Raw genomic sequence first — 21,587 nt, 5'->3', positions numbered from 1 at the left:
GGAGTCTCACACTGTCTTCCTCTGTTTATTTGTGTTTGCAACATGGAACAGAAGCTCGGCACAGACACACGCACACGCACGCCAGCCTGAGAGGGGCTGGGGCAAGGTCACTTGGCAGCTGGGCTGGAGCCCAGACCCTCAGGCACTGGAGGGGGACCCCAGCCGGACCCCCGCCACACCCCTGGCTCCAGGGTCTGTGGGAAGCGCAGGGGTCTCTGGAGTATGTCAGGGCCTTGTGGGAATGTCACCGGAGGGGCCCCCTGGATTGGGACCCCGGCCCCCAGAGCCGCTGGGCCAGGCGCAGGGTCCTCTGGGCCCCAGCCCAGGGAAAGTGCAGGGTCTGGGGCATGGGTCGGGACAAAGGCACAGCCCCCCTCTCAGACCTGAGCTGAAAGGCCACATGTGGAGTGTGGGTGTGGCATCTGCACCTAGAGGGAGTGGACAGCGCCCAGGAACCCCAGCGCAGCCCCGCTGGGCCCGGGTGAGAGCCCCACCCCCGCCCTACCCAGGCCTGGCTCTCCTCTGGCTCTCCTCCCACCCCCTCCTCCCTCAACACATATATAATATATAATATAGGTTTCTCTCTCTCTCTCCTTTCGCTCTACTCAACTCTGTATCTTTATTCTAGGAGACAAAACTCCATCATTTCTTTTCTCAGTGCAAATAGGGGTGGGTAGGGCCCATCTCTCCAGCATCAGCCTCCTGGGAGTGCAGAGGAGAGAACGTGGGTGGGGGTGGAGATGGGATGGGGTGATGGGGCAACAGGCCACGTGGGACCCACCCTGACCCCGCCTGGGCAGGGTCCACGCACAGGACGAGGATTTGGCCGCCACCACCGGAACCAGGCAGTTATCTGGGAACCGAGAGGGAGACAGGAGTGAGGGGCCTGCCAGCCCATCAGCCACTCCAACCCCCGGCCCCTGCTACTCACTAGGAGCCTGGGGACACCGGCCCTCCCTGGGCAGAGCCGCTGGGCACAGGAGGCGGCTGGAGGGCCTGGGCACTGTTGGGAGAGAGGGACGTGACAGGCCAGGGCCGCCCCACGGGATGACCCCCGCCCCAGCCTCAGGGCCACCCGTGCTCACCTCTGGCTTTCAGGGAGCCCCGAGGGTTTGGGGCTCTTCTCCCCTTCCGTGGTCTGGAACGGCTGGGGGTGCCCAGGGGCTGGGACAGAGGTAGCAGGGTCTCTGGTTGCACTGTGGGGGAACCAGCAGGGCTGTCACCAATGCCCCGCCGGACACCGTCGCCCAGAGCCGACGTGTAGGAAGGAAGAAGGCGCTGAGCCCTCACTGACCCCAGGAGCCAACCCCGGGAGCCGACCCCGGGAGCTGACCCAGGCAGGAGCTCCAGGCCATCTGGGGTCTGGGCTCTGCACCCTCCCTGTCCACTGCTGGCTCCCCCGGACGCCTCCCTCCTGCCCACAGGCGCCCACAGGACGGGACAGGCGGCCGTGGGCTCAGGGCCAGGTGAAACCCCAGGGGGCACAGGCACAGGCGTCCTCCAAGGGCCACCTGGGGTGACTCCGGGGCAGGGCAGCCCCAGGGCCAGGCTCCTGTCACCTCCCTCACAGCACCCCCCCCCACCCCCAGAAGCTGCTCCCTAGCCGGTCACCTGTCCAAGGAGCTGGGGGCAGAGCTTGTCCCTCTGAGGGTGGCCGGGAGGTCCCTGACGCTGACCAAGGCCTGACAGGGGGCTGTGCGGAAGACAGACCAGGCGACATGAGACTTCACACCCCCGCCAGCCCAGAGCACGGCGGGCAGGGGATGTGGGGTGAAGGGTGGCGTGGGCGGTGGCTCACCTGAGGGCTCTGCGACTTTGCTGCCGTTGGAGGCTTCCTGAGGTGCAGAGGCGGGTGCAGGGTCCTGGGACCTGGGAGGCGAGAGAAGCAGAAGCAGCCCGTGGAGGCAGCTGGGGTTGGCCCTGGAGCCTCAGGGTACCAGGATCTGGGGCTGCACCCCAGCAGCGTCTCCCAGCCTCACCTGAGCTGCAGGGGACTGGGGGCCACAGGGCCAGCTGGGCTTGGGGCAGGGATGCCGAGGGGTCCCTGCAGGGCAAGGGGCCCAGAGCACGGCTCTTTCTCCCGGGAGTCCTGGGGGCTGGTCAGGGCATCTGTAGGCACTGGGTCAAAGGTGGCTGTCCAGCTGGGGCCTGGGGCAAGGGCAGGGCAGTGGTGAGCCTGGCAGGCAGACACTGGCCTGGGCCCAACCACGCCCACCCTGCACGTTCACCCACCGGGAGGCTGGGGGTTCGGGCTGGGGTGAGAGGGTGTGGCCTCATCTCTGGCCACCCCGCCATCCTCGTCTTCTTCCTCGTCGTCCTCCTCCTCCTCTTCCTCCTCCTCCTCACTGTCTGTGCTGCCTCCACTCCTGCCCCCAGAACCAGCCATCAACCACTGTGCTGCGGCAGGGACCGAGTGGGAAGGCGCCCTGTCCCCACCCCCAGTGCAGAAGCCGACAGAGGGTAAAAGGGGTGAGGGGGCGGTGGGGACAGGCCAGGCCAGGGCCCCCTGCGCCCAGGATGGCAGGCAGGACGCCAGAGAGTCCCACCCCAGAAGGGGGCGAGCAGCCCTTCACCAGTGCCACGGGCAGGATGGCCCCGCCTACCCTCCCCCACAACCCCCAGACCCCAGCAGTAGCCGCCTCTGACGGGAACACTCCTCCCCAAAGACAGATCTGGGAACACTCTTGTCACCACTGTGTCCTCGGCTGAGAGCAGCTGCTCCGAAAACACTTCGGATTGCTGACCGACATGCGACTTGAGACAGGGGACAAAGTCCTAGTGGACACAGCATCCATCCACAGGAGGTGCTGAGCAGATGCTGGCCACACGCCTCTGTCCACGGTGGGAACGGCTTCATCTGCTCAGCGTTGAGAATAAACTCGAGACTCGGCCCATGGGGGACAAAGGGGAGTGCCCCAAACCCCGAAGGGCAGCTCCCAACCACTCGCCCACAGCCAGCACCCTGAGGCCAGGGACAAGCTGGGGCCACTCCCTGACACGTGCTCACCATCGCCCTGGACAGCGAGGAGGCATGGCAGTGACCCGCAGAGCACCCAGCCCGGGGAAGTGGCAGGGACACCGCAATGACAGACCTGCGTGCGGGATACCAGAGCTGTGGACAAGTCCACTCGAGTCAAATGGAAAAAACAGCCCTGGCTGGCATAGCTCAGTGGATTGAGTGCAGGCTACGAACCAAAGTATTGCAGGTTCAATTCCCAGTCAGGGCACATGCCTGGGTTGCAGGCCACGGCCCCCAACAACCACACATTGATGTTTCTCTCTCTCTTTCTCTCCCCCTTCCCTCTCTGAAAATAAATAAAATCTTAAAAAAAAAAAAAGATTTTCTATTTGTATCTAAAAAAAAAAAAGACAGAAAAGAAAAACAAAACCGAAACACTTAGGAGCGAGTGCAACAGAAGCAGTATGCACTGTGAAGACGCCACAGCACTCCCAATGACAGGAGAGCCCTCCGCTCCTGGGAGACCCCACACTCGGGCCCTGGACAGCCAGCACAGCCTGAACCCAGCGGTAGGCCCCGCACTGCCCCGTGTCCAATACCCCACAACAGAGCAGTGAGGCGGCACCAGGTGGGTGGACCGAGAGGACAGCAGCCGCCTTGAGCACACTGTCTAAGGGCAGTCAATGGGCTGGGCCCGGGGCGGTCAAACCCTAACCCCCATAAGAGAGCAGAACTGCACCCGTCCCGCCGCTCAGAACCGATCAGACCTGCACAAGAGGGCTACCACTGCACACTCTCAGCAAGTCCCCGGTGAACTGCGGTCCTGGGCTGGGCTGGTCCCACAGGGGCACACCCACCCCAGGCAGGGCCTTACACACGCAGGAGCCACAACCCGCCCACAGAGCAAGAGGTCCGGGCAGCACCGGTGGGGGCCCAGGGCCGCCTGACGCTCTGCATGCAGCTGCACACTCGGGACACCTCCACTCGCCCGTGTGCTCCTCACATGCCCACAAAAAAGGTAAGACGCTCTGATCCTCCCATCAGAAACCCCGGGGGCAGAGGCTCGGTGGCAGGCACCCGGTTGTCTGCATGGCAACCTTGTTGGCACAGCCCCTGGCAGGCAGGCCAGCCGGCACGCAGGAAGATCACTTCACCCTGGCACCGAGAGCCAGTCGCAGCTCACAGACATGGGGCTGCATGGAAGGGACCACCGGCATTCTACTGAAACGAGGAAAGACGCCGCGGGGCCAGTGTGCGGCCTCTGTGAAAACACGGGCATGACAGCGAACCGGCTGAGGACGATGCACCTGGATCAAGCCACACCTGAGGGCCCCTGGTGCTCCCGACACACACCAGCTGCCACCCTATTCCTGCAGGGGCCTCACCCAGCAGAATCAGGTTTCCACCACTCAGAACTCAAAGGGCCCCAGCCAACACACATGCCCCAGCCCCCCGAGAGCTTCCTGCACTCGGGCCAACGGGAACTGCTCCCCGTGCAGCCCCTCCCCCGAGCCAGAGCCTGGCAGAGGAGGCAGCAGCGACTCACCGCACACTCACGGGCGGGCCCAGGCGGGCGCCCCTGGCCAGCTGGCGGCCCTGCCAGGCGCTGTCCTCCCCGTCAGACTCCCCAGAGCCCTGGCCCTCCTCCTCCTCCTCCTCGTCGTCATCGAACTGCTGGATCCGGTCCTTGTAGCAAATCTCCAGCAGGTTGGCATTGGGCTGCAGGGGCAGGGGCAGGAGGGTGAGTGGGCAGGCGGCAGTGCCCGCAGCCCCTGCCGCCAGGGGACAGGGCAGCACTCACGTTCTCATCGTCGGCGTTGAGGGAGAAGGTAATGTTGGCGGTCTTGTCAAAAGGTGCACTGGGGGAGAAGCGGGACACTGAGGGCGGCACGGGCCAGGATGGCCCAGGCAGGCTGCCCCCCACTGCTCTCTGCTGACTCCCCTGCTTGCCACCACCTCTCTGCACCCCACGCCCACACTCCCATGCTTTGTGGAGACCGCCGGGCCAAGGGCCCGCCCTCCCGTCCAGCCCTGGACAGAGGCGCCCGAGGGGACTGTGTGGAGCTGGAACCCCATCTCAGCTGTCCCCTCCAGCCTCTCCCTGGGCCCCACCCGCGGGGTGCCCTGGCCTCCACCCTAATGGGCCAGCCAGACCTTTGCCTGCTGCCCCACCAGCCGCTTCAGGGCATCATGCGCTCATTTTCTCAAAAGTGATCTCTTCCACTCAGAGGGCACAGGGTCCACGGCGCCACTCACGGGCACTCCCCTCAGGGCCCCACAGGGTGGGTTCTGCTCAGAACCCCCGGCCCCTCAGTCCACAGTGCACAGGGGAGACCAGACCCACATGGGGGACCTGCCCTGAGATGGGCTGACAGTGGCAGAACCAGGCTCAGAAAGGGGGCCCCTGGGCAGGGGGGCGGGTGGTGAAGAAGCCACTCAGCGCCCTCCAGGTGCCACAGCAGCGCCCCACCCGACCGGCGTCCACTGCACTCGTTTGCAGGCCGCCTGCCCCTTCGCTGTCCACCTGGTGCTGTCACAGAGATGCCTGTGTCGTTTACAAAGTGCTACTCAATTTTGTTCTATTTTCCCTGTGAAAGCAACAGATGCCCGTGACAGGAAATGATAAACAAAGACATTCGTCACCACTTCATTAAAACACTGACACAGCTAACACAGATGAGCAGAACTGGTCACTGAGAAAGGAATCTCACTGCCCCAGGGCCTCTGGAGCGAGGACAGGAGGCCTGGCCTCCGGGCCCACCCAGCCCACACACTGCCAGTGATGCAGGGTGTGGACAAGGCCCCCGGGGCCGTGTGGGGGGCGAGGGATGAGGCTGGGCCCACAGCACGCAGCTGCGCAGAGGGGCGCACTCACTTCACACTCTCCTCCTGCTCCCCAAACTCTTCGTCGTTGAAGCCAAAGTGGTCGATGAAGGCTGAGGTCATGCGCTGCACCTGGAAGTCCACAAAGGCCTGCGGGGGCCAGCAGGGGCGGGTGGCGGTCAGGGCAGGCGGGGTGGGGTGGGGCGGGGTAGGGGTGGGGGGGCAGGACTCTGCGGCCCACGGCCCACCTGCTGCAGCACGGCCTCCTCGGGGAAGCTGAACTCCTTGAGTCGGTCGTCCTCGTCGTCGCTGGAGGAGTGCAGGTGGTGGGTGTTCACCTAGGGGGGTGGGAGGCGGGCATGAGGGGCCATGGCTGTGGGGGCGTTTTGGGGGCCAGGAGGCTGGGACTGCGGGGGCAGCAGGGGCCTCACCAGGTCCACCATGTTCTTCTTGTTGGTCTCGGCCAAGGGTCCCGCCACAAAGGCCTCCCACTGCTCTTGCTGCTCAGCTGGCAGTTCTGCTCGGGGCAGGAACGAGGACGGGAGTGGGACTTGGCCCTCAGCCCCCAAGGACCCCTGCCTCCGGGGAGCGCCCGCCTCACCCTTTAGCAGCTGCCTCAGCTGCTCCGAGTTGGGCCCCTTCTCCGTGTTCTGCACCAGGGCGTTGGCCATTCTCGTCAGGTGGCCCATGTAGCCCTTCCGAGGGCCCCCTGCAGACCTGGGTGAGGGCGGACCGAGGATGGACTCAGGCTGCCTGAGCCCGCCTCCTGCGGCCCGACCCCGGCCCGGAAGGAAGGACACTCACTGCACACGGTCATTCTCCTCCCAGGACGTCAGTATGCGCTCCACCAGCCGGCCCTGCAGCAGCAGCTGTGGGAGGGGCCAGCCAGGGTCACGGGCCAGCTCCACTTGCCGGCGAGGGAGGGGCAGGGGCACGGCCTGGTCTCTACGCAGGTGTGCCACACCCCTGCCAACAGTTTGCACACGTGCACTGCCCTGGCAACCGCACTGCTCCCTGAGGAACACCCTCCGCCTGTCCAGTCCCCCTCAGCCCACACGACACAAGCCCCCGCTGAGCTGCTCCTTCCTGAGCCCCGGGCTACTCCCAGTGCAGCAGCCCCATAGGCCTCAGCCGCTGCCACCCTGGGAGGGTCTTTCCCCGATACCCACTGCCTCCCCGAATGCCACCCTGAGTCTCCCAGAAAGCACCTAAGGACAAGTCTAAGCCCCAACCCCCAGGACGTGAAGTCCCCCACCAAGTCCTGGCTCTAGAACATACCAGGAACAGACGGGGGCAGAGCCCACTCTGGGGAACTGAGGGGGTACCCAGGAGCCCCAGCTCACATGTTTCACGATGGGATTTGCGTCAGGCGTCTCGAGGCTGCTGTCAGAAGGGGGGCCGGTGCTCAGCATGGTGCTCACACACACCTCCACTTGAGTGTGCAGGAAGTTGTTGAACACGTAGTGGAAGAAGAGGTCCTGGAAACAGGGTGCAGGCTCGCACAGAGAGGCCCCAGAGGCCCAGTCACTGTTCTACCTGCCCCCCCACATTCCTGTGCCCCTGCCCTGCCCCCTCCCCTGCCCCACCCCCTCCCCGTGCCCCTGCCCTGCCCCCCCCCCGCACCAGCATGGTGTTGGGCACATCCAGCGCCAGGAGCTCCTGGGTCAGGGCTGCATCATTGGCACTCAGGGCGCTGGCCAACAGCTTGACCACATGCAGCCGCGTGTTGCCCAGCGGCGGGGCCAGGGTGCCCCACGTCGTGCAAAGTGGCTCCAGCTGTAAACACAGAGGAGGCTCGATTCCTGGCCTGCTGCCTGGGACCAAGGTGCAACCTTCCCAGCCACCCCGCCCCAACCTGCCCAGCTCACCTCCGGGGGCTCGAGCAGGAGCTCGTGGAAGCGGCTGAGCCGAGGGCGCAGGGCGTGCAGGGCACCCACGCAGGACACGGCGCTGTCCAGGGTGGCCTGGGCCAGGAGCTCTAGCTGCCCATCCACGGTGCTAAAGAAGTTGTTCACAATCACAGACTCGGACCTGCAGAGGAGACAGGGCGGGGGGCAGAGTGAGCCCGTCCAGGTGGCCCGGTGCGTGCTTGGAGCACATCTGCAGAGGAGTGTGAAGCTGCCGCCAGCCGGGTCAACTGGGGAGGGACCCAGGCAGGCCAGGCTAGAAGTCCTGGTACATCTTAGGTAGGTGGTCTAAGGGACCCTGGATGCCAATGATCAGCTGGAAGCTATGGGCAGTTAACTTGGCCTGTCTCCTCCACTGTCAGGTGAGACAGGAGGACTCCTCTGCAGCACCACAGTGACCACTGTGAGGTGGACACCACATGTGGAAGCCATGTCCTGTGACCTCCACCCCAACCAGGAGGCCATGTCCCCAGGGAGCAGCAGAGCCGCCCAGGAGGCTGGCCCTCACCGTGGCCTCCTGGGCTCCAGCAGGGTCAGTAGCACCTGGATTCCACTGACAAGGACAGACGGGCTCAGCTCCCCCTCCAGCATGTTGCTCAGGAGCTGCTCAATCGTCTCCTGCCTGGGGGGAGGGGGAACCATGGTGAAGGGCCTGGGACCCCAGCCCCAGGATGGCTCCCCTCCCTGGACTGGGGCACAGCCGGCAAACCCACTTCTCCAGGGTGGCCAGCAGCTGGTCGGGCTCCGGGCTGTCCTGCACTTGGATCATCTGCTCCCGGCTCAGGCGGATGATGTCGCACAGGGACTGGGATGCATTGGAATGTTGCTATGGAGGCGGAAAGAGCGCTGAGGGCCCAGCCCAGCCACCGGACCCTCCATGGCCTGGTGTTGGGACCCCCATGAGTTGACTGCCTGGCCCCAGCCCTTGGGGACAGGGGGAGAATGACACAAACACAGGGACACAAGTGCCAAGGGAGGAAGCTCAAGGTACCAAACACTTGGGGGGAGAGACAGCAGAAAGGGAAACCAAGGAAGGCCTCTTAGAAAAGGAGACGAAACAACGCACAGAAACCGGCACCATTCGCAGTAGCCAAAGAAGGGATGTCTACCACTAGCGAACGGTGAGCAGCCATGGTTGGCCCACAGCAGAACGTCCATCGGCCTTAGACAAGGCCAGGCGCCAACGAGCCATAACACAGGTGCATGCAGAACACGGTGCTGGGGCAGTGAGGCCAGCATGGACCATGTGCTGTGGGGCTCCATGTTCACAGGATGCCCAGGGGAAGCAAACCCAGATACAGCAGACCGGTGGCGGCTGCTGGGGCTGGGGTACCACGAGTGGAGTGGGCGTGACAGCTCGTGGGCTCAGGGTTTCCCTTTTGAAGCAATGAGACACACCCCCAGCTAACACGTGGGCGGCTGCAGGGAATGTGCTAGAAGCCACTGAATCCCACAGTGCAAACGAATGGGCTGTGCAGTGCACAACTTACTCTCAGTTAAGCTGCTACCAACAAGAAAAGCAAGAGCCCAGCATGACCAGAGCACTGGGTCTAACCCCACAGGACCCACAGGCATACCCGGGACCCACAGGCTCACAGTGGGCACCCGCATCCCCCTGCCACCAAGGCCTGGATGCTCCCAACCTCCCGGGATGGGCACTGGCTGGGCCCTAAATACGGACTACCTGCATGTGTGGGCAGGGACGAGCTGAGGCCCCACGAGCTGCTGGTAAGGATGGGGCCTCCAGGTGTTCTCTGAAGGACAAGCAGGGCTCACCCAGGCACAGAGCCTGGAGTCTGAGGACCCAGACCTGAACCCCGCACGCAGGGGGATGATGGGCCGGCTCCTGGGCTGCGGCGGCAAGTCTCACGTGTGTGAAGCCCCTTTGCTCTGCCACCGCCTCCGTGAGGGCAAGGGGCACCCACTCGATCCCCGAGCTTCCTTTTCTCACCGACCCTGCTTTGAGAGGAGGCCTCGGGCCTGGGACACTCACATTGTCATCTTTGGACGGGTGGATCTGCTCGATGAGCCGCTGGACAATCTTCTCCTCATTGAGCCACTTGGGGTGGGAAAGAAGGCGCGGCATCACGCACGGACTGGTCTGCAGGCCCCACCCCTCCAGGCCCCACCCCTGCCCCCCAGCTCACGTTGACCACTTCCTGCCGTAGCTGGGGCCGCTCCACGCAGGTGAGGAGGCGCAACAGCAGGTCCATGATGGCCGAGGTGCCAATGTGCTGCAGCAGCAGGTCCACGAAGTCCTCCTTCTTCCGCAGAAAGGACACGAGCTGGGGGCAGGGACATGTCAGACGGTGGTCCCAGGTGCCTACCCCCTCAGCAGCCTCGGGCCCAGGACTGCGGGCACCTGGTCCGTCTTGCGGTTGATGAGGATGCCCATGACCTTGCTGAAGAAGCTGGCTAGCAGTGGGTTGAGGCAGCCACTGCTCTGCAGGAAGCCGTAGAGGCGGTTCAGCAGGGACTCGTCTGCGCCCAGAGCGTCGTTGATCTGGGGCACGTCTGCTGTCAGGATCTCACAGGCCACACTGGGGTACCTGGGAGGGGCGGGCAGGCGGACGGCTGTCACATCCAGAGGGAGAGGCAAACGTGGCAGGGGGCGGGGAGTGGAAGCATTCTCACTTCCTGTCAGAATCACCCCAGTGGAGGTGACAACAGCGTCCTCCCCCCTGACTGCCCGCTCCCGAGCCTGCCACCTCCTGGACATCTGCCTGCCAGCGCCCACGGCCCTGCCCCTGCCACCATCAGAGCTAAGCTTCCCCTATGCAGTCTGCCAAGGTTACCTCTCTGAACCCCACCCTCACCCCTCCCTTCCTTCCCCACCCCGCCCAGCAGGCCACCCAGGCCTGGGTGAGCACAACCTGCTTGAGGCGCCCTGTGAAATGCAGGGACCTGTGTGCCTCCTCCCTCGGGCTCCTCGGAGCAGGGCAGGGACCCCAGGGGCTCGGATGGCATGGGTGTCAACATGGAGGCTTCCTCAGCATCTCCCCGCTCCTGTGAGCCATAGCCCAGTCGCTCCTGTGGCCACCGGACACGCTCAAGGGAGCGGGGGTGGCGGGAGAGGGACAGTGGGCAGAGGCCCGAGCAGAGGGGGAAAAGACACACTTGGGAGCAGGCGCCTGAGGGACAGCTGGACACCAGAAGGCAGAGTGGACTCTGTGGACCCTGCCCGGGGCCCTGCAACCGCCTCCCTGAAGCCCCACTTCACAAAGGCCAAGCTGAGGGGCAGCTCTCACCCACGCACCACCTGGCTCAAAAGACACACAGCCAGGGCAGGGCGAGGTGGGCTGGGCAGAGGGTGGCGCCAGGGAACTGGGAGGAGGGACTGGAAGAGAGCCCACCGCTGGCATGGGCTGTGCAGGACCCCGGAAGGGCAGAGGAGCCCAGGCCAGACCCAAGTCCACAGTTATGGCAACAGTCCCAACTGTGCCCCCAACAGGGTGCTGCTGGATGGCCCAGGGTGCTGTTGGCTGGCCCCCAGCACACCCCAGGGCTCCAAGTCCCCACGAAGTGACTGGGGCAGGTGGAGAGGAGTAGGGGGGCGTTCAGGAGGGGACGGTGGCCACCAGGGCCCATGTCAACCTGGCTCACAGCCATGCCCTGGGCTCCAGCACCATGCTGGGCACCGAGGGAACTCTGCTCCAAAAAGGGAAACATACAAGGGAATGACAGGCAGAACGGCGCTGTCTGGTGTTAGAGGGCTTGCTTTAAACCAACGCAGGGCCTGCGGGCTGTCCAGGGCAGACCCCTGGTTGCAACACTGTGTTGCCTTCTGCAGAACGTCCCCATGGGGCGGGCGGGGGGCAGTCAGTGTACGGGGAACTCTGCATTCCCTCTCACAGTTGCACAGGACTCCACAGTCACCGCGACCAAAACCCGATGGAAAAACCACCAGGAAGAAGATGGGGTGGGGGTGGGAGCCACCTAAATGAGACTGGCCAGACACTGCTCCCCAGGGGCCTCCTCATCCTGCACTGGAGGCCGTCCACAAAACCCCCAACAAAAAGGCATTCCAGTACTGCTGTGCGTGCTCCGGGCACCAGCCTCCCCACCTCGGCTCCCTGTCCCCGCCGGGAGCCCCTGGAACAGGACAGGGGCGGGGGGGTAGAGGGTGGGGGGGGATGGGGGCTTACTTGTAGCGCAGCCGCTCCTCGCCGCTGGCCGGCGGCTCCTGGGTGACCCAGGCCACCATGGCCTGCAGGTGCGGCGGCCGCAGCAAGAAGTCCAGCAGCTTACGGTTGACGACCTTGCACTCCTGTAGGACGTCCTCCTCATCCAGCAGCTCGGGCAGGCTCAGGTCCTCCCGCTCCAGCAGCGTGTCCAGGTGCGAGCTCGTGTGCAGGTCAAACTTCCAAAACATGGCGCCCTGCGGGCAGGGGTGGTAATACGCTGAGCCCCGCTGGCCAGCTGGCCCAGCTAGATCACCAGACCCAGCATCCACTCAACCCCCTCTCGTCCAGAGCCCTGAGGCCCAGGGGGCCACTCTACATCTGAGGCCAACTGTCCTGCCCAACCCTTGGCCCCCAGGCCCAGAAACGGCCCCTGGGTGCCCAGGGCCCTCAAGGCAGAGCCCTGATGCTGTGCATGGAGGGACCATAGCTCCACCCACAAGGGCCTGCGCCCACTGTCCCCCGTCTGGCAGGGACCCCTGGGGCAGGGCCAGAGCTATGCTCATCCTAGAACCCGTTGTCAGGCTCGCCTCAAGCTGCACTTGCAGAGCCAATGCAAGGGCCCCGTAACGGCCGGCACTCAGCCACCATCCAGCCCGACGGACAGCATGTGGTGGAGGGTTTGGGGGTGGGGGTGGGCAGAGGGAAGTCTGTGCCATTGCCTGGATGCCACACACACACACACACACACACACCCTCTTCCCACCCACTGCCCAGGACAGGGAAGAGGGAAATGGGGAGCGGGGGGCTCTGAGAACAGCCACAAACAGGCCCAAAGGAAGCAGGACAGATGGGGTAACTGGCTCAGCAAGGAGGACAGGCTGGCTCCCAGCCCCTGGAGGATGGTGCCCTGGTTCTGACCCTGCATGCCTGGCTGTGGCCCGGTTCACCTGGCACAGGTAGCTGATGACGTCAGGCATCAGGAGCATCTCCTGTGGAGCGCTCTCCAGGTGCTGGGCTGGCCCAAGCTCCTGCTGCACAGGGACTCAGCCGCCCGGGGGAGCCTGCAGGTCCCTCAGCCCAGACCAGCGGCCGTAGACCGTCCTAAGCTCACAGCCAGGCTCCATGCCACTGTCCTCCCTCTGGGCATCCACCACGGCCCAGGTGCTGTCCCCGAGGCCCCATCAGAGAGGCTGTTGTCACTCCATCATACGGTAGGCAACTCAGCTAGGTTGGGGGCTTGCAGCCCAGCCCAGGCACTGACTAAAGGTCACACCTTTCACCTGCCTCATGAGGTCCACCTGCAATGGACAACCAAGAGGCCAGGATACCCCTTCCTGGGTACCCCCAGACCCGCAGATGCCAGTGCCTCTCCTACGACGCCCTCCAAGTCAGCTCGGCCCCACAATACCCTGGCCATGGACAGAGCACCAGCATAAGGAGAATAAGGTTCTGGATGCAGCTGGGCTGAACCAGGGTGGAGCCAGTGTGCACAAGGGACCACCTTCTAGGCCTCTGTCCATTCAAGGCATGGCTACACCCAGTTCTCCTGTCCAGCCTCCACAGCAGCCTCGGTGGCCTCAGCTATCCAGGGACCTCCTGACTGAGACCAGGGACAAGTGGCTCTACATCCACCACAACCCTGACAACAGGACTCGTGTCTGGTCCTCAGCCCTGGCCAACCACACCCGGAGACACAGGGGCTAATCAGCGTCGAGGCCGCCCTTTACCCCGCCCCACACAGGCCACTCTTCTGAGACACCAATCGAGTGTCTTGTGACAGTTCTGGGCCCAAAGCCCGCCGCTGGCCCCTCCAGTCTCCACGTTCAAAGCACCAAGGGCCCCCCACCCCACCCCCCTCTGTCCACCATGTCCTGGTGACGTGTCTCAACCTGCCCTGCACCACCGCCGTCCCAATGACAATGCACGTGCACCACTCACGCCCCGGCTGGAGGTCAGAGCCATGGGACCCTCCTCAGCAGGCTGCTGTCAGCACCCGGACACCACGGTGGGCACAGGACCTGGCACGCAAACCTGAGCTGGGGGGGTGGGACCAGAATCGGCTCAAGGGGCAGCTGTCACCTGGGGCCACAAGAAGCAAGGACCGTGACGTGGTTTCACCTCCCGTTTCTATGTCAGAGACTTTTGGGTAGGAATAGGGGGGCCAGAGAGGCCAAAAGGCTGCCTGAGCAGAGGCAGCGGAGCGAAGCCAAGCCAAGCGAAGCAGGCACAAGGACCCTGCGCAGGAAGGTTCTACGCAGAAACAGACAGCAGCCGAGTGGTTTCCAGGAGCTGGGGGAGGTGACTGCTAACAGGTATAGCGGGGTTTCCCTTTGGGGAAGGGTGTTCAGAAAAAGCCTCCCAGAACATTCTGAAGTCAGTGACACACACGTGCACCCACCAGTCACACCTCCACAAAAATCCCGCTGTGGTGACGGCTGCACGGCGCTGGCTGTACCAGAAGCTGCTGAACCCTGCACTATAAATGGGTGAATTGTAAGGTGTATGAATTACATTGCCACAAAAACCGTTACCAAAACAAACAAACCCAGAGCAGCCCAGTACGCCTGCCGTGCCGTGCCAGGCCAGGCCGAGCTTCCCATCCCAGACACCCGTGCTGCCAGGGTGCCAGCTGCCCAGAGCGGCAAGGTACACAGGGCTCCACCCCAGGGAGCCGGCCGTGGGGGGCCCCCTCCCACCTCACCACCATGCTCCCGAGCTAAGTAGCACCCCCCTTCAGATGGGGAACAGGGCAGGGCCGAACCAACGCTGTATTGAACCCGAGGACCCGCATGGGGCCCCGTGTACTCTGTCATCGAGATGACAAGGTGGAGCACTGTTTTTTATTTGCATCTGACAGAAGCAGGGATGCAGGCCTGCAGGAAGGGGCCCTGGCTGCCGCTGCTAAGGAGCAGAGCCCCCATCCTGGACTCTGCCTGCCCTGCTGTCCCGACTCTAGGCCCACCCACTTCCGGAGCACAGGGTTAGAGGGTTCAGGCTACAGCCCTGCTCCCAAGTCCCCACTCCCAAGTCTCCACTCCAACTGCCTCAGGGGCTTCACAACCCAGGTGGCCCCTTAAACTCTCCAAACGTCAGGAGGCACCTCTGAAAATCAGAGGCTGCCAGCACCAGATGCAACTGAGTGGTGGGTGGTGTCCTGCACACGTCACTTCTCAACGCTACACAGAATGCACATGCAGACACAGAGCGGAAAAGTTTTTTTAAATTAAAAAAGAGACAAAAAATCTCCCCACCACATACTCCCAATTCACTTCAGTCCCAAGCCCTGCAGGCTGACCCCCTCTTCTTGAGTAATAGAACTGGCGGAGGCTGTGGGAACCGTGGGCACCGACTGGGCAGAGGGCAGGAGAGGGGGGCCTCCTCTTCACTCTCTGAGGGCGAGCTGGGGGCCCGCACCTGGCATCCGGGAACCTCGCTTCCTGTCTGTGAGATGCGGGCACTGCCAGCCAGGAAGGGCCGTGCTGTGAGGACAGCCAGGTCAGGAAGGTGACAGGCCAGAGTGTGGCAGGTGCTGCCTCCGTCCTGTCCTGTCTGTCTGTCCCTGTAGCCGCGCTGAGGCCAGGACACTGGTGGTAGGAGGGGAGGAGACTGCCATGCCGCGGGGTGACAGCGATAAAAGGCTCAGCCGGCTGCCTGGATGGCTCAGGTCGTTCAGACACGTCGGCGGGAGCCACACTCCCCGCCACCCCCACCCTCTTCGACTTTCAGCAATCTTCAAGAAAACGGAAGTGACTACCACGGGCTCTTAGCGACCGTTTGAAAACCAAGGCCGACTGCAAACAGAAGAGGGGAAACTGTGCCTGAGAAAGGAAGCCATCAGACACACAGCACCTTTCCCGAGCCTGCTCCGCACCATCACCTCGGTTCCCGCTCCGCTGGCGTTCCTCCCGCCTCCTGCCGGCTCAGCCGGGGCTCCACTGCGGCTCCCACAGAATCACCCCCTGTTGCTGCTGCAGCCACCTGTGTCCAGATGTAGCTCCACCTGCTGGGAGCCCGTGGGCACCCCTTCCTCACCTGCCCTGGCCCCAGAGTACCCGGAAGTGGAGGTCAAGGGGGCAGATGCCTCTGGGAGGGCCTCCAGGGTGGCCACCGGAGCTGCCCAGAGGCTCAGCAGAGGTTTCAGTGTCAGGAGAAGCCACCTGGGACCTGCTGACCGCTGCCACCCTCAGCTATCACAGGCTACCAGCTGCTCTAGGGAGACAGACTAGGTGAGCCCCAGGAGGGGAGAACCCACTGCTGCCCCACCAGCCCCCGGCCCCTTGCAGGCCCAGCAGGTCAGAGGACAGCGAGACTGCTTCCCTCCAGCTCCCCCCAACCCACTGTCAGCTCTCAGCCCAATCCAGAAAGGGGATGGGGAACTTCCAGTGCCAGGGATGGAAAGACAGTAACTGCAGGGCCCTGGCGGGTGCCGCCACAAAACCCAAGACAGACCCTGCGAGGCAGGAAGCAGGACGCCCATCTGGGAGAAGAGGCCAGAGAGGGCCCTGGCCAAGGCCACACGGGATGATGGCCTGGGGCCTTACTGTGGCTCAGGGAGCCTGGGGGGTGCCTCGCCCGCTGACTCCAGAGCAGACTCCCCTAGGGAGGTGGCTGCGCTGGTCCAACCCCAGGGGATGGAGAAATTAAGAAACAGAAGAGACTGGGGAGGGACACCAGGCCAAGCACTGAGGTGGGTTCAGAGAGCTCACATTTAGGACAGTCTCCAGGATGGGTCACGGGTTCAAAGAAAAAAGTATAAACGACAATGAACAGACTTGGGAAACCGGGCGGCAGAGTGAGTGTTGCAAGGTGATGTCAGAAGTCGGAAGGCCTGGGTCCCAGTCCTGCCTGTCTGGACTGAAACCTCAGTGGCCTGAGGCCAGGGACTGAACCCCACAGAGCCTCAGCTCCTCGCCTGCCTGCGAGATACCTCAGAGTGTCTTAGAGTCTCAGAGTGTTAGGGTAAGACCACACTTCCCCCAGGAAGGTCCACGGGGAAAAAACAGGATTGGCCTTGAAAGGAGGGCGTGTCCCCACCCCCAGCTCTGACGAGCCTGCCCAGGGCCTGCCCAGGGCCTGCCCATGAGGAGCCCGGAGTCTGGGCCGCCCAGGCTGCCAGGGAGGCTTCTCACTCTCAGCGGCACTCCCAGGCCTCTCTCACCTCCTCTCTGGCTGCCACCCGCATGGCGCTCAACTCTCCCGCCACACCTGACTGCTCCTCTGCGCCCTCGCCTCTGCCCTGGCCCAGCTGCTCCCTCTGCTCTCCTCCAGCTCTTCGGGCCTGCCCAGCTCCTCCTGGGTCCTTCAGGCTTCAGCGCAGACACCACTTCCTCCAAGAAGCCTCCCCTGACTGCGTGAGGGGCCTGTTCCACACTTTCCACAGCTTCCGTGGTCACCTTGTGACAGCATCTCAGGGCTCTGTGACAGCGTCTGCCTGTTGGGTCACCTGCCTCCCCCCACCAGATGCCTGTTTCCCAGGACCCAGTGTAAGATCAGGCCCACAGCTAAAGGTACTTGTCGAATGAATGAAAACTGAAGGTCACCTGGCCACAGAGCCTGGAAAACAGTAGTTGGGCCTGAGGAGCAGGACGAGCCCCCTCCTCTAATGCAAACAAACAGTGAATGGCCTGACAACAAATGACCAACAATGTGAAAGTGTATCAAAATACACAGCACACAGCCACTATGGAGAAGCAACGGAGCAGACAGGCCGAAAGGACATCACACCCAAGCAAAAGAGCAGGGTGGGGCAAAAGAGCAGGGTGCAGCCCCAGTGGCCCTGCCCACACGCTGCCGTGGGCCCTGTCCGGGGCACCGCAGGGTGTTCCCCAGCACCCCCCGCACTCGGCCTGTCAGACCCCAGCAGCACCCCCTGCCCCAGCTGCTACGAGAAATGTCTCCAACCACCGTCCAAGTGTCCCCAGGGGGACACGATCACCTCCGGGTGAAAACCACTACAGCAAGTCATCCCCAGCCAAGTAATAAACCCTCAACGCTGCCCGGTACCAGCGCCCTGCACTCTGAGACCCCCAGCAACGGAGCACTGAGGGCGGCGCCACTTCACACCCCACTGACGTTGCTATGCAACTCGCAGCCCCATTCCACCCCTGACAACCTCCTTCCTTTGCAGAAACAGCCTGCTTTTGAGGCTGGTGGTAGTGGTGACGTCTGGGCCGCCAGTACAGAGGTGCGGGTATGTCACAGAGCAGCTGGACAGACCCATCCAGGCCACCCTCCAGGCGCCTGAACGAGCAGCCCCCCCTCCACCCAGGCAGTCAGGCCACTCCCTCTCAACACATCTACACCCAGATGGCTCCTGGGGTCCCACCTGCACCTATGTGCATGTCCTGGTCCTTCCACAGGGAAGGCCCTTCTTCCCACCACGGTTTGTCACCTCCTACACACCCTTCCTAGACAGAAAACCCCACCCGCTGAGCCCGTCTCACCAGTGCCTCGCCCCTGGGCCTCCCGTGGCACCCCAAGTGACCTCTATCCCAGGGCTAGTCATAGTGACTGTCCCGCTCTGCCTGAGTCTCCCAGGACTGGTCCCCCTCCCTCGGCACCCAGCACCAGGCTCCCAGACATGCCCTCGGCAGGCCGTGTCTCACAGAATGGGACCCAGGGGTGGCTGCTCCACAGAAGTACCTCCCAAAGCCCAGCTCACAAGTAGTCCAAGCCACAGCGCAGGCGAGCCCAGTCAGGGAGGGAAGCCCCACTCCCTGCTGCAGTCGTCCTGAGCCCAAGGGTGAGAGTCAGATGCCATGGTGTCGATGGCAGGGGACAGGGACCAAGGGAGCATAGGGTGTCCACGAGAAAGGTCTGAGGAAGGAAATATGAGGGTGGGGGTCAGTAGAGGAGTGGGGTTGAGTCTCAGGGCATAGGGGGCGGTAGGGGAACAGAGGGAGAAGAGGCTGGCGAAGGTGGGCTGGAGGAGAGCAAGGCCAAGGGGAACGCACTAAATAAGAGGCTAGAGGTGCGCCCACAAGGAAGGAGGTGGGGTGGGGAAGACCAACCGCGGAAGAAACTGGGGGTGCTGAGAAAAAGAGTCTAAGGAACTGGGGAACCCGACTGAAGGGAGCCCCAAGAGGAAGGAAGGGTCCAAGGAGAAAGGCTGAGAAAACTCGAAGATATCAGGCGGGGCTGCCAGGGACGGGACGCGGAACTCCGGGTGCCCGGCCTGGGGAAGGGCCCCGAGCGGCCGCTTACCTGCGCGGGGGGGCGGCGGCTCCTCGCACTCGGGGCTCATCGGGGCGCCCCCCCCCCGCCCCGCCGCCAGCGGCTCTGGCTCTGTTCGGGAGCCCGGTTCGTGGGGGCGGGGGGCGACGGGGTCTTAGGAGGGCGCAGGCGCTGCGGTCGGGGCCGGGGCTCGCGCACGCGTCCTCGAGCCTACGGAGCGGGGGGCCCTCGGGCGCCCAGTTCCAGAGTTCGGGGGGGCCGCGCCGGCTGGGTGTAAGGCCGTCGGAAATGTGGGCGCGAGTCCGACCGGGGGCTGTGGGAGGTCAGCGGGGTCGAGAGGCCCGCGCAGGCCCTCAGCGGAGGAGCCGCCCCGGTTTCCCAGGTCCAGCGCCCCGCGGCAAAGTCAAGGCCCGTTGGGGAAGACGTCCTCCTCCTCAGTCTGAGTAGGCCGCAGTGCTGAGCAGCGGTCGACGGAACTCGAGGCCCACTTCCTCCACCGCACCTTCCTCACAGAGGCCGGGTGTCCCGGCTTTGCAATCAGCTTCACAGGCTCCGACGCCCGAATCCGTCCGCCACTATCCCACAATTCCCCCAGCGTAGGGGCACGCAGAAGAGCCCGCCCTCCCGCGGTCGTCTCGGTGTGCGGGGGGTGGGGGTGGGGCCGGAGATGACAGTGCGCGTGCGCGTGGAGCCCTCCCGCTCCCCACCCCGCCCACCTAGACGGCCGCCGCCTCAGGTGCGCTTGCGCTGGTTGGCGCCAACGGTTTCTCCTCGAATAAACCCAGGCAACCCAATGCGCAGGCGCCACTGCACGCCCGGTGTTCTTTCTGACTACGTTCCAAAACCCAGAGAAAACTCTGCCCCAGGATTTTCCTCCATTCATACTCCTTTTTTTTTTTTTTTGTCTCCAGGGTCCAGCTCCTGGGAAATTCTTGCCGGATTTCTGTCCAACCAGGGCCAGGAGCATTTATCCGGCCCGGGTTTCTCGACGCCCTCTCTGGCTTCAGGCTGCCTTCAGTCCCCCACCAGGCATTTGCCTGTTGTCTTGACTGTTGTCAGTCGCCGCACAGAGAATCCTCTAACACCATCGACTGGAAAGGTCCTTCCAGACCTTGTATCAATACTCAGTAAGGTCCCGTCTGGCCTGTTTCCCCAACTTTCACAGCCACCCCTTGCCCAAGTCCACTGTAAAGGCAAGACGAGAAAATTCGGGCAAGGACTCAACTTTTACTTATTTTTAACTTGCAGTTACCTTTTTCATTACAGGGACATTTTATTGAATCATATTTAAGTACATTTTCCTGTTCTAGGGGTTCTCTGTTTCAATGACGCCAATTAGGCATTTGTCTTTCACATCTGTTAGCTTCTAATTGCTTTAATCTTTGTCATCTCCTCTTGCACTTGCTGATTTGATTTTCCAGCCATGTCTGGTCTGGCCCTTGCTATTTACAGCGTTATTTATTGCATGTGATGTTTTTCTGGTCCTTGTAGCAGGTGGCAACTGCTGAGTGACAGTCAACCACAACCTCAGTGGCATGTGTCATGTTCACAGCTTGGAGCTGCAGGTGTGAAGGTTGGCAAGCAGAGGTCCGTGCTTGCCCAGTGCTGTCTGTGACCAGATGGACAAGGGTGTCTAACGCTGGGGGGAAGTAGCAGCAAGACTTATAATAGCCACTTTCTCTGACTGGCTTTAACAGTAATAGTTAGCGTCTGACCTCCAGTTCTTGGATCCTGTAACTACCTTTTCCATTTATCCTGAATTTGGGAAGAAGGGTGAAAATAATCGGTTCCTCCAAAATCCCAGGAGTACAAGCTACATCCCACAATAGAGGAATTAGTCTGGCATGCAACAGAGCTAGGCAAGCAGATACAGGGCAGAGGAGCACGGCTTCAGGATTAGCCCAGGTCTGAATCCTGCCGTGTGAATTTGGCCATGGATTAACCACCCTGGGCGCAGCTTCCTCATCTGAAAAACAACAGCCAGGGCTCTTGGTTGCAAACGGCAAGACCTCCTTGGCCTAATCTGAAAATCAGTTTATTAAAGGAGGTAAGGCAGTTCCTCTGTGCCCGCCCACCCCCTACTCCCCCACAAATCTCTGAGAAGGCTGGAGAGAAGGCTCACGTGGTGGGTGCAGTTGGGAATGAACCCACACCCAAGCACAGACCGGCCACCACCATCCGGGCAGCACTGACAGCCTCCAGTGCCCTGTGCACGTGCTCCCAGTTTCTGTCAGTAGCTCCCCAGCAGGCTGCTGGCGGGCTCTGATTGGTGGGGCAGAAGTTACATGATGTACCCCTGCAGGATGCTGGGAAAGAAAATGGCTTCCACCTAAGGACTCAGAGTGTGAAGATCTAAGATAAGGGATTCCTCAAATGGAAGAGAAATCGGAGATGATGGGTGGCCAGGAAGTGAGTGGGTGTGCCCCACGCTCCCTCTTAAGAGGCCGGGAGAATGGGAGGAGACGATGGCTCTGGATTTTAGAGAGCAACACTTTTATTCCCCAGCGCTGTGCACTGCCACCCCCTCCAGTGGCTCCCAAGGTCCCCTAAGACCAAGCCCCTCCTGTCCTCCCAAGGCACCCTCCAAAGGTGACAAAGGCG

The 21,587-nt window shown here is 62.8% G+C and overlaps 1 protein-coding gene across 3 annotated transcripts; it reads right to left on the bottom strand.

Moving 5' to 3' along the window:
• Positions 1–6: 6 nt before the first annotated feature.
• On the bottom strand, positions 7–19,624 carry PPP6R1 (protein phosphatase 6 regulatory subunit 1). 3 transcript variants are annotated; one of them, XM_045830279.1, is made up of 24 exons: positions 19,017–19,624; positions 11,835–12,067; positions 10,052–10,238; positions 9,837–9,974; positions 9,683–9,748; positions 8,403–8,515; positions 8,198–8,311; positions 7,651–7,813; positions 7,406–7,558; positions 7,126–7,260; positions 6,587–6,651; positions 6,384–6,499; positions 6,214–6,299; positions 6,031–6,120; positions 5,835–5,932; positions 4,761–4,818; positions 4,506–4,678; positions 2,233–2,366; positions 1,980–2,148; positions 1,799–1,869; positions 1,612–1,693; positions 1,086–1,196; positions 932–1,003; positions 7–853 (listed from the first exon to the last, which is right to left on the bottom strand). In XM_045830279.1, coding segments are annotated over exons 2-24 (2,622 nt in total). In that variant the 5' UTR covers positions 12,062–12,067; positions 19,017–19,624; the 3' UTR covers positions 7–852. The 3 variants fall into 3 exon arrangements, with proteins under 3 accessions (XP_045686235.1, XP_045686233.1, XP_045686234.1); XM_045830277.1 differs by lacking the exon at positions 19,017–19,624 and adding an exon at positions 16,972–16,990; XM_045830278.1 differs by lacking the exons at positions 7–853; positions 19,017–19,624 and adding an exon at positions 16,972–16,991 and having other exon boundaries at positions 931–1,003.
• Between the last annotated feature and the right edge of the window lie 1,963 nt (positions 19,625–21,587).

This window comes from Phyllostomus hastatus, unplaced genomic scaffold (assembly GCF_019186645.2).
Source record: "Phyllostomus hastatus isolate PE091 unplaced genomic scaffold, TTU_PhHast_1.1 phas_contig_151, whole genome shotgun sequence".
NCBI classification, from domain to species: Eukaryota; Metazoa; Chordata; class Mammalia; order Chiroptera; family Phyllostomidae; genus Phyllostomus; species Phyllostomus hastatus.
Note: the sequence above shows the minus strand (reverse complement) of the source record. Positions and strands in the feature narration are given on the sequence as shown.

Bases quoted from the DNA above. Each gene is read 5' to 3' on its own strand.
- PPP6R1 (XM_045830279.1), bottom strand. From the start codon at position 12,061: ATGTTTTGGAAGTTTGACCTGCACACGAGCTCGCACCTGGACACGCTG. The intron at 9,975-10,051 runs GTGCCCGCAGTC...CCCTGCCCCCAG, and splicing joins TCAACCGCAAGACGGACCAG to CTCGTGTCCTTTCTGCGGAA. The intron at 9,749-9,836 runs GTGAGCTGGGGG...TCCCACCCCAAG, and splicing joins TACGGCAGGAAGTGGTCAAC to TGGCTCAATGAGGAGAAGAT.